The sequence below is a fragment of the Pelobates fuscus genome, chromosome 3 (assembly GCF_036172605.1).
Source record: "Pelobates fuscus isolate aPelFus1 chromosome 3, aPelFus1.pri, whole genome shotgun sequence".
NCBI lineage: Eukaryota > Metazoa > Chordata > Amphibia > Anura > Pelobatidae > Pelobates > Pelobates fuscus.
In genome coordinates, this window is record NC_086319.1 from 220,520,840 (window position 1) to 220,536,764 (window position 15,925).

Here is a 15,925-nt window from a genome sequence, read left to right on the forward strand (position 1 = left end):
TGTCAAACTCAGGCTAACACAGGCCAAATAGACAAGATTTAAGTTTATGTGGACCGCAAAAAAACCCAAACTTCAGTTTTCATAAAAAAAGGTAGATTGATTTAGTAAAGAACAGTATAAAAAAAAGTTGCCTAACTGACACTGGACATCATCACGCTCGTAGGGCTTCAAAGTAAACACAAGAGAGCAAATTTATCTTAAGGAGATGTGCAATTGCATAAAGCCAATGTTTCAGTCCAACTACCTTGACATATTAAGAAAAGTTTGGCAATGGGACTGAAATGATAAATGTATGCTGTTGCACAGCTGTAAAAAACAAGTGACATTATCTTGTTGATTTTGAAGTCCTATGAGTATGTTCTTCACTTTGGCTGAGATCATCAAGCTTGATGATCTCAGCCAATCCACTGCTTTCCTATAGGAAAGCATTGGGAGGCTATTGTGTATTTGTGATGAAATGCTGCGTGGACAGTCAGCATCTCTATGGGGAGCGTTCAACACCTCCATGCAGAGCCAATCTAATACACTGGCCCCTCCCCCCATTCTAATACACTGCTCACAAATCCAATTCTTCCCCTCCTCCCTCCACTCTAATTTAATACACTGCCCCCCCTCCCTACCCCAATTTAACACACTGCCCCTCCTTCCACCAATTTAATACACTGGCCCTCTCCCTCCCCCAAATTAACACACTGCCCCTTCCTCCCTCAAATTAATATACTGCCCCCCCTTTCCTCCCCCAATTCGATCCTCCCTTCCTCAAATTAGTACACTGCCCCCGCTCCCACCACTCTATTACACTGGTCCCCTACCTTTTCCAATTTAATACACTGCCCCCCCCCCCCCAAATATAATACACTGTCCCATCCCCCAATTTAATACACTGGCCCTTCCCCCAATTTAATACACTGGCCCTTCCCTCAATTTAATACACTGGCCCTTCCCCCAATTTAATACACTGGCCCTTCCCTCAATTTAATGTACTGGCCATTCCCACAACTTAATACACTGCCCCTCCCTCAAATTAATACACTGCACTGCCCCCTCCCACCACTCTATTACACTGACCCCCTCCCTCCTCCTTTCCTCCCCCAATTTAATACATTGTCCCTTCCTCAGATTAGTACACTGCACAGCCCCCGCTTCCACCACTCTATTACACTGGCCCCCTACCTTTTCCAATATAATACACTGCCCCTCTTTCCCCCAATTTAATACACTACCCCTCTTTCTCCCAATTTAATACACTGCCCACCCCTTCCCAAAATTAATACACTGCCCCCTCCCCAATTTAACACTACCCATGAAGGTCCCCCAAGCCCCTCTTCCGTTACCTTAAGATGAGCCGTCCGTCCTCCAGTTCCAGCTCTGCTCTTCTCTGCACAGGCCAGAAGAAGAGCAGAGCTGGAACTGGAGCAGGAGGGCACTGTGAGCAGGAGGGAAGAGGGAGTGGCAGGCCTGCTCTGCAGACAGACAGCCACTGTGCCCTCTTGTGGCCGTGGGAGGGAAGGCAAGAATCAGATCGTTAATCAGACTGGCCCCCTCCCCCAATTTAATACACTGGCTCCCTCCCTCCCCCAATTTAATACACTGGGCCACCTACCTCCCCCAAATTAGTACACTGCCCCTCCCTCCCTCATATTAATACACTGCACTGCCCCCTGTCACCACTCTATTACACTGACCCCCTCCTGCTTCCCCCAAAATTAATACATTGCCTCTTCCCTCCCTCAAATTAATACACTGCCGACTCTTCCTCCATCTTAATACACTGTCACCCTTTTCCCACCAAATTAATACACTGTCCCCTCCCCCACCCCCAATTTAATACATTGGCCCCTTCGCTCCCTCAAATTAATACACTGGCCCCTCCCTTCCCAAAATGAATACACTTCCTCCTCCCTCCCTCAAATTAATACACTGCCCCCCTCCCCAATTTAACACACTACCCATGAAGGTACCCCAGGCCCCTCTTCCGTTACCTTAAGAAGAGCCGTCCGTCCTCCAGTTCCAGCTCTGCTCTTCTCTGCACAGGCCAGATGCTCCTCTGGCACTGCGAGCAGGAGGGGGAAGAGGGAGTGGCTGGCCTGCTCTGCAGAGAGCCAGCCACTCTGCCCTCTTGTGGCCGTGGTAGGGAAGGCAAGAATCAGAGAAGAAATATCTTTCCTTTCTTGCGGCTAGTTGCAGCCACAACACAAAGCAGCCCGAGGGAAAGGTGGGCCGCAAATGTATTCATTGTGGGTCCCAAGCGGCCCATGGGCCGCAAGTTTGACAAGCTTGTTATAGACCATCATTAGTCCATAATGTGTATAGATTTGATGATCTTGGCTAGGGAATGGACAATTCCCAACTATATACACTGTTGCATTGCTCTTGTTTTTGCAGCAGATAAACCATCACAATGCCTTTTGTGATATGATCTATTATTTACAAACTTGTAGCATAGCCAGTGAATTGTGGAGGACTTTCTGGTTAATATTTCATAAAGAGGTTAAAGATTTCAATGCAATTCCAAGTATGTCATCTCTTTATGTAATTTCTCGGTGAGAGGATCTATATCACAATGTTATATGTATATTCCCTCTCTACCGTGTACCCCTAAGTAGGAGCTCTTTAACATTATAAACAAATATATACACACACACACACACACACACACACACACACACACACATCTATCTATCTATCTATCTATCTATCTATCTATCTATCTATCTTTTGTTAGTGTTCATTACTTTTAGATTATGTACCCCCCTTCCCCAAAACACAGTTTTTACTCATCAGTCATCCAGCTACAGGCAGTCAGTCTCCTTCCAGCAATAGTTCATCTAAGATCATCTTGAAAGATGAACTCTTGTCCTATGCAATGTTTTCATTGCAATGGGGACCTTTTGGGGAAGTGTGGCAATCCCCACACTCAGTCTTGCTTATATACTCTACATATTCCACTTGGCTCCACATGCTGAAAAATATGCCCTTGTGAACATCAGTTTTTTTATAGGCTATTCTATGCATACGTGCTTGTGCATGGTACATTAATATGCTTTCCTATGAAAATCACAAGGGCATGTGCAGTATTTACTTGCGATAAGTCAATAATGTGTATAGAGGGATCATGGTATTTGCTATGACTTTCAGCATTTTGTTTACTTTTGGAGTGTGTGCAGTGAGTATACTGCATGTAGCTTTTCATTCCTATTTTAAGAGTACTCGCTAGGAGTTGTGGGTAGCTCTGGAGACTATTGGATGCTGGTGAGCTGCACATGCATATCCCCAAGTTTGCTGACAGCATAGCAATATTGTCCAACAAGGTCAAAATAATTTGTATAAACTATACTGATGTTAAATATTGGCAGACATTTGGCTAACACTATAGGTAGATGGTATGTATTATTTTGAATTGACTCTAAGTGCACTTAAAAAGAGAGCGAGTACACTGTAGAGATTGAGATATTAGCTACTTAAAGGGACACTATAGTCCCAAAAACAACTTTAGCTTAATGAAACAGTTTTGTGTGTAGATCATGTAGCTGAAGTCTCACTGCTAAATTCTCTGCCATTTAGGAGTAAAATCACATTTGTTTCTGTTTATGCAGCCCTAGCCACACCACCCCAGCCTGTGACTGACACTGCCTGCATGAAAAAAAATGGTTTCACTTTTAATCAGTAACTTACTTTATGTTTTTATTTACATAGAGGATGCTCCTGCATGGTCTAGCATGCAGAACAGGACATAAGAAAGTCTGAATTAAACAGAATTTGCAATAAAGAAACTGTAAATATTAGATGACTATTTTAGGAAGTGTTAGGAAGGCTGCACAAGTCACATGCAGGGAGGTGTGACTACGGCTGCATAAACAAAGTGATTTAATTTCTAAATGGCAGAGAATTGGTCACTGAGACTGCAGGGGCATGAACTATTCGCCTAGACTGCTTCATTACAGGGACACTGTAGGCACCCAGACCACTTCAGCCAATTGAAGTGGTCTGGGTGCTGTGTCCCTTTTGCACTCAGTGCTGCAATGTAAAACATTGCAGTTCCACAACGGACATTTGGTCCGTTATCTGACGTTGGACATCCTCCCGAACTTGCAGCGTCAGATTTTCCCTATAGCAAAGCATTGAATAATGCTTTCCTGTGAGGAGGTCTAATGTGCGCGCGGCCATTGCTGCGCATGCGTATTAGGTCTCCCCTGCTGACTGATGTCGGTGGGGGAGGAGCATGGGCAGGGCCTGACCCAGCGCCGAGGCACATCGACGCTGGATTCGGGTAAGTAGCTGAAGGGGTTTTAACCCCTTCAGTGACATAGGATGGAGGCGGGAGGGGGGCACTCCAGGATTCTCTAGTGCCAGGGAAACCGGTTTGTTTTCCTGACACTGGAGAATCCCTTTAAGCTAAAATTGTTTTGGCGACTATAACTGTGTATTTTGCTTTAAATGTCTCTGCATTTTCTCTTGGAAGTAAAATACAAATTATGGCACTAAGGTGAATTGTTTTCTTTTCATTTATCCAGAAATATGCATTTTGCATTATGTAAGATTGCAATGAATTCCTGTGTTATGGTTCATCCAGTCCAAATGCCACGGGAGTCCCTTAATTTACTTTTCTTCTAAGCTGCTTAGATCATTCTATCCAATTATTTTTAGGACTTTGTTGCTGACATTTCCGTTATATGATGCCTGGTCCTCCTAAAGGTTGAACCACAAATGTCACAATTTTACTTAATTACTTGTAGATATGATTTTATTCCATAGCAATATTTCCCATTAACTAGAGTTCCTTGCATAATACACTATAATTACAGTTAAATTAAACTGTGTAATAGTTCACAGTGCATTTGTACTGTTGCTATTATATGTGTTATAATATATTCACTAGTTCCTTATTTTATCTTATTGACTAACAAAAAAATTCTCGAAAATATATACTACTTTTTGGGTTTTATTTTATTTTTTTCAAAAAGCTTTTAATATTGAAAAGATATTTTATTTGAATTTAGTTTTTTGTTTTTATAAAAGGAGATATACATAAATGTCTCTTTTAACATAATATTGACAAAGTATACACAATACTTCAACAAACTGCCATGCACCATGTACACTAGATAATGTGTAAATGAATATCTAACTTAAGCACAGTGTATTAAAAATGTACAGTTTAATAAACCATGTAAAAATAAAAAGAATTGATTGGATGCCAGTATGATCATTCATACCTGTCTTCATGTTCCATAGAACATTTAGAAGACTGTACAGTACCCTAGTCAGTAGCAGCTTGAGGTGCTAAACATTTCTGCCTCGCGTCACTGTCATCCGTTGTTAGATTTTTATTCCTTTTAGGCTCTATCCATGAATTGTGAATTACAGCATTGTTTGGCATGGGATCCGCTTCAACAATAGATACAACTCTCTTTTTCATTTTACTCTTGAGGACCTTTTGAAATTTTTGCCTTGTAAAAGCGTATAGCAATGGATGAAATATTGTGGTTCCATAGGCCATAACTAGAAAGCACAATCGAAGTTTTACCAAAAGGTCACTTGGGCCAAGACATAAAATTGTAGTGTTTAAAATAGAAATAGGTGTCCAACAAAATAGGAAAGTTGAAATGATTAACAGTGACATTTTGAAGACCCGTTTTTGCCTCTCGCGTCTTTCTCTGTGTCGTTTGACTGCCCGGCGAAGGGCAATAATCACAGACACAGAAGTCCTTACTCCGAGCACGACATTCCTGCTTCCACTGCTCTGTGAGACATCTGTGGTCTCGTGCTGTGTGGCCAATGAAATAGTTTTTTTCTTCCTTACTTTTTTCTTCTGCCCTGTTGAGAACCTTGTGCCTATTCTGATGTTGAGAGCTTGAAGTATTTTACTGTAGGTAATTAACATCACTATGATTGTGAAAAAAAAGATTGGAATCTGCACCAAGAGATGATAATACATTCCAAGTTCCGTGTGATATTCATTTGTACTGACACACAAAAGTGTCTTGTTCTCCCAAGTGTTCTCACTTTGAAAACGGAAAAAACTGACCTCGATGAAAGGAATCAAGAAGGACAGGAAAGAAACAACCCATGTAGATGTCATCAATATAACAGCCCGACCCATGGTTAGAATTCTGTTTGCAGGTTTGACAGATATATCATAACGGTCCAAGGTGATGGCAAATACATTAACTGCAGTGGAAACACTGGCAAAGGATACACATGCTTCATGAAAGCAGCAAATCAAAGCATTGTTGCTGTCCAGTGGTAGTAGTAGTATAACAATAGTTAGAGGTATACATCCCACACATATTATCACATCAAGCACATGGAGATTCATAGTAATAATGTTGCTGACTGAGTTGATCAGGTTTGATTTCATGCAGTAAAGAACCAGTACGGTGAGGTTGCTCCCAAGACCCAGGACAATTTCCAGCATGAGAAAGCAAGTAAGAGAGATTTGGAAGCTAAGTGGGTAAGACAGTGGTCGGTACATATTGGTGCTGATGTCAAAAATATCATCTCGAACTGTTAGGTTAATTTCAGACTGCATGTTGATTTCTAGCAAGAAAGTGAAACACATCCTTTTCAATCAAGTCTTGTGAATCCTAAGGAAAGATAAAAATAAATTAAAATTTTGTCATTTTGATTCACGTTCTGAAAGGAAGAATAGTTGAATAAATTTTTTATTCTTTTATGTAATCTGTTTTGCAAAATGGACGAAAGGAAACCTATGGCCACTCAAGCGTTTGTGTTTAACTCAGATAGAGAGTCAAGCACTAGACAAGTTAATGTTTTCTGTCTAGACTGGTTAAATCTCCATCTTGTCATTATAAAATACATTGGTTTTGGTATCAAAAACAAAAGTTACAAAGCATGTTGTGTACAGTGTTACACAATGCGGTTGTATGCAAAATGTTATATGTATCATAACGGTTCATAGCTTGGGGTAGAGATCCCTAAGGAGCTGCAAGGGGTCATGGGGCCATCTCGCCCGTTAGATTCTGGAGAGTTTGTGATCTTTGGCTTGTAGGTCTAGTGACAGTCAAAACCTAGGCCAGTGGACCGTGAGAACACTAGCCCAAGTCAACCCAAAGATATGTGCGTCTATATGTCTTCAGTCTTAAGGGAACAATGGTAGAGCTCCTGAAGACCATACTAAACTCGCCCCAGGATAATACTACTACTAATAGTGTTCTACTAGCTGCTATCTTTGCACAGTACACATTTAAAACTACATTTTTGAATTTTGAACTTCAATCCGAATTCTCCAGCTTTGACACATTTGGCGAGAGTAAATTAATGCATATGGACACAAATTTTAATGGAGGAGTATTGAGTACATGATGTAGCAGATGGCTTTTGGAGCCCGTACAATTACCCTACAATTACTCTACAATTACCCGTACAATTACCAGGTAAAGTGGAGTTTTGTGTTAGGAGCTATACAGATCTCTCTCAGTTTTAATTTACATTGTGGCGCATTGAAGCAAAGATATAGGGTATATCATACTAACTGTTCTGTTTCATTATACATGCAGTGTTAGGCATTTCACAAATACATCACAAGGAAAGAAGATCTTCATGCCAGCAAATTATGGGAGGTGACTTATCATTATCCTGAATAATTCTAGTTATAACAAGCAGACTTTGCTGGTAGGCCCCACTTTCTCTGGGACAACAACCATTACACACCATTTTTTGTATCAAGAGATTTTTTTTTGTCTTTTCTAGCAAATGCTTCTTGAAACTCCTTGTTCAATGTCTGCAAAATTTGATTTACCACAAAATCCGATTTAGTTTTCTGTGAAGTGGTTTTGTGTGAGATATTAATGTAACCCCACTTACTTAATTTATTTGGCAATGGAAATGTATCTATACTTTTAATATAACACAACTGTTATTGCAGGCAGATACATGAAGGGCATTTCTGTGATAAAACATAAAAAAAAATGGTAATAGTCCTAAATGCAATGCAAATGACATGCTTGTTTAAGTATGTGATATACTGAGGAAATGAATTTTGATAGCCCTTTAGATTTTTTTTTAATCTAGTGTAAACAATATGAATTAAGGCAGGAAATTAGTAATACATTTTTATATTTTACTTTGTCTGGCTACAATACTCTGTAAATATTCCCAGTGAAGCAATGTAAATGTGTGCTACATCATTTTAGAATGCTAGTCATTTTTGTGTCCACATTTTGGTTTATGCATATTTAATTAAACAGTATAATCTGAGATGGATTTGGTACAATTTCAATGCATTTGATACAAACATCTATTGCTATTGGGATATATTTAAATTAGCATTTCCCATTTTATTGTTTAAGTGGCCTCTAGATAGGACCGTTATATTTACTTTTTTAAGACTGAACATTTCAAGAAAAAATAATTATAACAAAATGTATTGAGTTCAAATATAAGGAAGCTTGCACAACTATTGACACATTAGGTTGGTAGTGGATCCATTCTCATATGTATTAGAAAATGCAATTATGTTGAATTTCCTTGGGCTAACACCTGTGTTATAAACTGATCTTTATAAATTTGTGGTTTGTGGATAAAACAATAGTCTAGCAGACAAACAGTGTTGGCGTAGCTCTCATAGCTTTGTAATGCAACCTTGTTAAATAAAAATACATAGCAAACTGTACACAAAGAAACATAGAATTTGACAGCAGACAAGAACCATTCGGCCCATCTAGTCTGCCTAAATTTTTGTTGAATATCATTTGTATTTTTTAAAATCTTACATAGACTAATCAACTTGTTACACATGCACATAATCTTCATATCTCTATCATGTATTTGTTGACAGCTCAAACAGGTTAGAGAAAGTGTGTTGATATATTTATATAAACGCTGACAAATTATTTTCTTTCCATTGTTCTTAAAAATAGGTGTTATATGAGAGCACATTTTATTTCAATGTTTTGAACCCAGTAATAATTATTAAGAATTATATATACATGGAGGAAAAGAGGCACTCAATTAATAAATTAACGGGATGTCTTTTATAACAGATATGTAGGCCATATTTATTTATGAATTAAAATAAATAATAATTGCATGGTTGTGAGGTGATATATTGGTAACTTCTGTGATTTTATTGATCATAAGTGTGATTTGAGCAGAGTATCTTTTGAAAAAAAACAATAAATTGAATAAATGGATTTGTTTTATTCTTGTGTACATTGTCTACGCTAGTGGCTGTTTATTATATTGGTTATGTTATGGAGCAAGTTCTATCATGCTTGATCTCAACATTGTTATATTTAGTTCACGAGAGGTTCCCTGTAATTTTTTATTTATTTTTTTATTGAAACTGCGTAGTACAAACAACATCCTTTTTTTTCCTATATTTATTGCCACATGTGTCGTACATTTTTTTAATTTTTCCCCTTTGTTTAATTGAACTTGTGGTTCACATTCAGGGCATTGTTTTTCTCTGTCCTCAGTATCACATCTGCTCCAAGTATATTTCACACAAAGTGAAATTCTGCAGGGCTGGTAGGGGATTATATACAGATATAGTCATTGTAATATTGTTAGCTCTAAGCAGCAATCCTACTTAGCCAGCACTGACACAGTGATGTGTGCTAGTTCATTTCAATTGTTTGTAATATCTTGCTTTAATATTTGAGTGATGGATTCTTGTAGTTGTCAACCAGCATGAGTGCTTAATAAGGTCGCATTTATAGAACATATATGTTTGTATTTTTCACATCTTAATCTTTATAAATGTAATTTACATATGTTTTCTTCGCTTTCCTTTTGAAACAAAGGTGCATTAATAATACTAACACAGTTTTTTTTTTTGTTTTGTTTTTTTTTTTTAAAAGAACTGCTATCAACTACCATAGTTTCTAAATTTTGTTGATAGACATGCTGGGTTAGATGTCCATGTTTTATGTGAAACATGATCCAGCTGCATTCCTCCCCATTGTGTGCTAGGGAAAATGTTAGCTACTTTTAACTATCTCCAAAATCCTGAAGAAAATGGAAAATGTGTAACCTGCCAGATTTTGTGCTACTGTGAAATAAAGCATGAGGCCTGCCTTTGTCATATTCTCTACATTTCCTGTGACTGTGACTTGAGAACACATGTTGAGAAGCTTAAGTAGCAAAATGCACCATCTCACAACCTAATCAGTTAAGTGACAGTTGGCAACTTGTTGGGATCTGGAGGAGACTGCAGTACATTACAGCATGCAGGATAGCTGAGCCATTGTGCGTTTAAGCGATGGAGTTATGTGGCACAACTTGGCAGCATGCAGTAAACACCTACCTGTTTCCTTCTGCCGTAAGGGACTGTTAGTTCACTGAAGCATCTTTGCAGAACTTGGAACATGATGTCATTGTCACATTCTCAGATGGCTAAAAACATGTTGCATAGCTGAATGTTACAGCAGGGGTTGAATCTATATTTCCCCCAGTTTGTGCTGCAAAACAGACCAATTGTTTATGGTCACAATGATGGCCCTTAGGTGCCTGGTTCCCTGACGCCAATATTATGAGACGTGTTCCAGTTTAGAGTTTACAATGAGTTAGAATTCTCTTGTGTTTTATTTGCTATATTGTATCACCTTAAGAACTCACAACCTACAGTGAGGAGGCCTGATTGATTCAGTATGATGGCACACATGGCAGGACTTTTTTCTTGCTAAAACACATTTTTTTTTTTTAAGCACGCAAGCTTATTTGTCTGGAGTCACGATGTAGTTGTTGAAAACGTTTTGTAAAATCCAGCATAAGTGCTGTAGATGAAACCATCTGTGATACGAATATCCATCCCATTCGTAATAGGACACAGCACTAATCATAACGTGGAGAAACAAATGTGCCCATCAATTAATGATTTCAGTAGGCTGTAGATATTATAAGGCCACAATCATCATGTTCAGGTATATGTGCCCTTTTTAAAAAAAAATCCATTTGTTTAACTCTTTATCTTTCTTTTAGCATCCAAATTTCAGGAATTGCAAACATTGGTTTTACAGTATGCTCACCATTTTGTTTCCACGCAGACACCCCTGCAAACAATGAGTATGGAGGGTGACAATTCTAGAACAATCCCTAGTTCTTTTATGTGTATGAGATGCAGGTTTGCTTCACTATCCAGCAGCTAATTCCCTTGTGTCTTCAGGCTTAGAGGCTAGAGAAGTAGAGTCCAATTCCTTGGGCAGCCGACATGCAGAAATCCCATCCAATTCATCCTGTAAACGGCAATTGGCAGGACTTGGATTATAGTTGTGTACCTTTTAAATGAAAGATATGTTAGCTATAGGTTCAACTAGGTTCCTTACAAAATGAGAACAATATTACTTAATATTTAATATGTAAGCATACAGTGTATTAACAAAGTGCGTGTATGAGTGAGTATATATGTATGTGTGTATGTGTATGCAAATAATGTCATGTGGATGTATGTGAAAAATCCTGCTATTCATCTTTGAGATTTTCTTTTTCTCCCCCTCCTAAATGCTGCCAAACACATGACATTTCTATGAAGCTGGTGTAGATATTGTTTTAGTATTACCTGATTCTTAGCCTGTCGGTTGCCAGCATTTCATACTGTTTACATAGCTCGCTAGCTTGCAGCAAAGGTGGTGAAGTGCACATCTCCTGTACTATGCGATGATAATGTCTGGAATTAATGGAACTTGTACATTGGCTACTTTGAATGATGCATGTGTACATTGATTTGCTTTCAGTTAATCACACTGGATGCTATGCAAATAAGTTCTTTGACATCTATATTCAGTGCTTGTCTTAGTTGTATAAATGATCTAATCTATCTATCTATCTATCTATCTATCACAGAAATCTCAATGTATCCTTTCTGGTAAAATATATTATAAATACAAACATATGTGTGTGTGTATATGTGTGCTCTCTTTTCTGTCTCTCTATATATAATGTCATCATATAACATCAGTATAAGACTTTGCCCTAATTAAAATATGTACTGCTGCAGTCAGTGATTATTTTATGCCAATTTGTATGTTTCGGTGTCTGAAAGATATGCAATATAGCTTGTAAATGCTGCTTTCATTTTCTTTACATTAGGATATTTATATATTGTTTACATGCAATTTAGGTAAATGAAGAATATATTCAAGTGTCAGCAATAAAGTACACCGAATATCTTACCTCTGCTGAAGATTATAAATCCTTTCTCAACCACTTCCAGCTGCGATTTCCTCATGTTGTTCACTTGTAAGCAGAGGACACTAAAAACCAGGTGCTAAATGTCGCTCCAAAAAATGATCTTAATGAAAAGATGTTCTTATGCTGAGCCATTGTCTCATCATAATGCTAACATACAGAGCGTGCATGGCTGCTTAAAGGCTGCTGTGGTCGTTCAGTCTTCCTACTGCGAAATCAATAGGCATCTGAAAATACATGATGAAAGTAATTTAACATACTGAAGACTGCAGCTCTCCAGAGACATCCTTGTGAATCCTGTCTGTTTTAGAGGAGAGCAGCAGTGACTGTGTAAGGGGAGCTAGTGGCTGGATCTGCTTTTGCAGAATGATTGCCTGCCTCGTTGCTCCCCTTCACTGCAGAGATGCAGTGTACTCACTAATTTTGATTGGTCAGATTTGTTGAGCTTAGTGTCCTTCTGTATATAGGGCTGCATTTTTACATTCTCTCTTACACCACAATTCCAGGACCTTATGGAGAGCTGGTAAAAGAATCCATGAATATTACCCGTACAAGAATATCTATAGTGGACTATATTGAAAAAAATGCATGACAAGGAAGACTTTTAGAATTACTCAATTCAATGCAGATATGCAGAGATTTTTTTTTTTTTTAAGATTTTGTTGGATTTTATTATAGCAGGAAAACCCTAAAGCCATAACAGTCTAAACCTCTCCATTACATTTATCTGTGTTTAAACGGAAGTATATATTTTATTAAGAAGTGCATGTTAGACGCACAGGTTACTCTTTCTATAGATACTAATAAGTATTAAAGGTGCATACTACAGGACTGTGGCGATTTGAACATCATCCTGATGAATATATTTTCCTAAAACAAATGGGGGACACACGGTTGCCTTGGTGACATCCCCACATTAAGTGTATAAATTGGAAGTTTACAAAATTAGAGCACTTGATCATGCTTAGCTAACGGACATAGAGTTGTCTATAGTTGTTAAAATCTAGTCTAAAGCAGCTGTTCGGGCATGCACAGTTTGTCTACATAAAATTGATTCAAGTATTGATTTGTTTGCATGCAACTCTGTTTTCCAATTTGCTTTTTTTAAGCTTTGAGGCTTGAATAAAACATATGGGAGCTATATTTAGCATTTGTGTTGTCTAATCTCATATTTTTCAAAGTGTAATTTAATATACATATATATATTTAATCCATGTTAAATGTTGGAATTAATGGCCTGTTCTATATCTATTTACTCCTGTGGCAGATACTGTAAATCAGGTGACTGTATTGACTGGAAATAGAAGCAGTCATTGTTCGTACAGTTAGTGGGCACTGTATGTAACAGTTTATTACAGGCAATATTAGTGGAATGGAAATATAGTATTGTTTCATAACATTACATTACACTGTGCCTACTTTCTATTCACTTACTAATTTTAGTTTTCTGCATGAGTTGGGCCAGATTAATTGTAGTGAGGAATTACTTCTGAAGCTCAAAACATTGGAATTTTGCGTCTAGTCTTGGCTGCAAGTTTCTTATTGGTTCAACCAACCCGTGGGAGATGTTAATGATTCTTGGGGTTTCTTGCTCCCCAAGGCTCTTGTAAAGGGTTTCTATGACCCCTTTTTCCCATAGGACAGTGCACTATTATGCATTATTTTCTAGATCCCCTCCATCCCAAAATATGCTTTAAAAGACAAAAAATAAAAATAGGTTTTACAAGGTGGGAAGGGGGGCAATGGAAGTCAATATAGAGCAATGTGAGTGAGCAGTGCATCCACCTGAGAGTGATTATAAAACACTACAAAAGCATATACCCGGCGAACAATTTTCTACCATTTTGCCCACAGTACAGTGGGAGGTGAGTAGGATGCGACACAGATGCCCCAAAAAGCCGTAACTCCACAAGGGAGCTTTGTATGTAACCAGGGGAGGGCTGGCAGCCTTAATCCTAGGGGACAAATCCAGTCAAGTGGCCCATTATACCAAGAGGAGAGTAAAAACACCTATCCCATGTGATTGAAAGGGAGGCAATCACCTAAACAAACACACTCCCTGACAAGCACACACACTCACTGATTTGACACACACTAACAAACACACATTCACTGACAGGCACATGCATACACTCACTGACAGACACATGCACATACACAGACAGACACTGTTATAGGCATACTGACACATACACACACACACACACACACAGCCATCCTGGCTAACACACACACAGACAGACATACTTGCACATACATAGACAGACATACTGACACACACACAGACATACTGACATACAGACATACTGACACACACACACACACAAACTTTACACTTTTAAAGCCAGTTTCCTACCTTTGCCTGTACCTTTCATGGGGTCCAGTGTGCTGGCTAGGGTGCTTGGGAGTTGGGATCTGGCTCTGCTTGCTGGCTCTCACACTGCCTCCTGGCTCTGCCTCTCTCCCGCATGGCTCATCATCTCTGTGGGAGGAAGTGACTCACGATCTACACTTCCTCCCATGCTGCCGTAAAGGGACCTGGTCGCGCTGTTAAAAGACAACCCGCTGGGCCCCCTTAGTATGCGGGCCCTGGTGCACAAGCAATACCAGCACTGGGGGCCCATTTGGGGGAACATTTAAAAAAAAAAAAAACATTTTTGCTGGATGCAGGCGGCCCCAAAAAAATTAAAATAAATACCGGCCATGCTAATTTGCATAACAATTATATATGCGTGGCATCACAAGGAATAATGTGAGAGAGAAAAAAGAGACAATATAGGCACCCAGACCACTTCATCTCATTGAAGTGGTCAAGGTGCACTGTCCCTGCCCCCTTTAGTCCTGCAATGTAAAACACTGCAGTTTCACAATAAATAAATACGGGTAAACGAACAAAGGGGTTGTTTAACTCTTAACAACGCTAGAAGTGGGATGCGGGCACTGAAGAACATGTCGGTGTTGGAAATACATCTTTGTATTCCTAACACTAAAGTATTCCTTTAAAATACATTTGGAAGAGGATAATTACCTAAGTTACTAAAAAAAAACTGCTTACAGTTTGTTTTGCTGTATGTAGCAATTGTACTGCAGTTTGAATAGCCTGCTCTCCTGAATGCTCATTCATTGGACTCAGTGGCATTCTAGAGGTGTGCCCTGAGTGATGGACAGAAAGGTAAACGAGGGAAGTTGGACAAGGTGTAGCATCATATTCCACGCAAGCAAGAAGTGTCGGACTCTGCTGCCAGTGCCATTTGCAGTAGTCCGCCACGGAGGAGAGCCAGCCACCATCATAATGACCGTGCCATCTGACCTTAATATGGAGCCTATAGACCTAGTAAAAATGTTATAGACACTGCACTTTGTTAACCTGCACACCCAGAACATGCATTTCTAAGAAGTGGTGCTGCCATAAAGTCCAACATTAAATGCAAAATTCAAATACAGGAACAGCACACAGCGAAAAACAAAGACATTTAAGTTTAAAATTTGACAGGGCTACAGTATCCCAATATCAGTGGGTCCTACACTAATTTTAACATGGGAAACTAACAAGTTAACTGCAATACTTACGGCTTAAACAGCTTCCAGAGACTCTCCTCAATTTTTGCTTTCCTGTGGTTACCACCACTATAGTGGATGGGTGGGTTGCACCATATGGTGTAACTGAATTCCCATTTTTATTTGCTAAGATAGGTAATTTCAAGTAGCCTTAAAAAACGTAAAACTAATTTTGTTTTGGTGCACTGTTGCTTAATCTATACTTTGTACAGAATTT

The 15,925-nt window shown here is 38.9% G+C and overlaps 2 protein-coding genes across 3 annotated transcripts in view; one reads left to right on the forward strand and one right to left on the reverse strand.

The window, feature by feature from the left end:
* Positions 1–15,925, forward strand: part of COG5 (component of oligomeric golgi complex 5) — a 498,415-nt gene that overhangs the window by 137,759 nt on the left and 344,731 nt on the right. The gene's annotated exons all lie outside the window — the stretch shown is intronic.
* On the reverse strand, positions 5,043–12,485 carry GPR22 (G protein-coupled receptor 22). Of its 2 annotated transcripts, none has more exons than XM_063445432.1 (3): positions 12,136–12,485; positions 10,992–11,240; positions 5,043–6,587 (listed from the first exon to the last, which is right to left on the reverse strand). In XM_063445432.1, the coding sequence occupies exon 3, from the start codon at positions 6,560–6,562 to the stop codon at positions 5,261–5,263; it is 1,302 nt and encodes a 433-aa protein (XP_063301502.1). In that variant the 5' UTR covers positions 6,563–6,587; positions 10,992–11,240; positions 12,136–12,485; the 3' UTR covers positions 5,043–5,260. The 2 variants fall into 2 exon arrangements, with proteins under 2 accessions (XP_063301502.1, XP_063301501.1); XM_063445431.1 differs by having other exon boundaries at positions 10,271–11,240.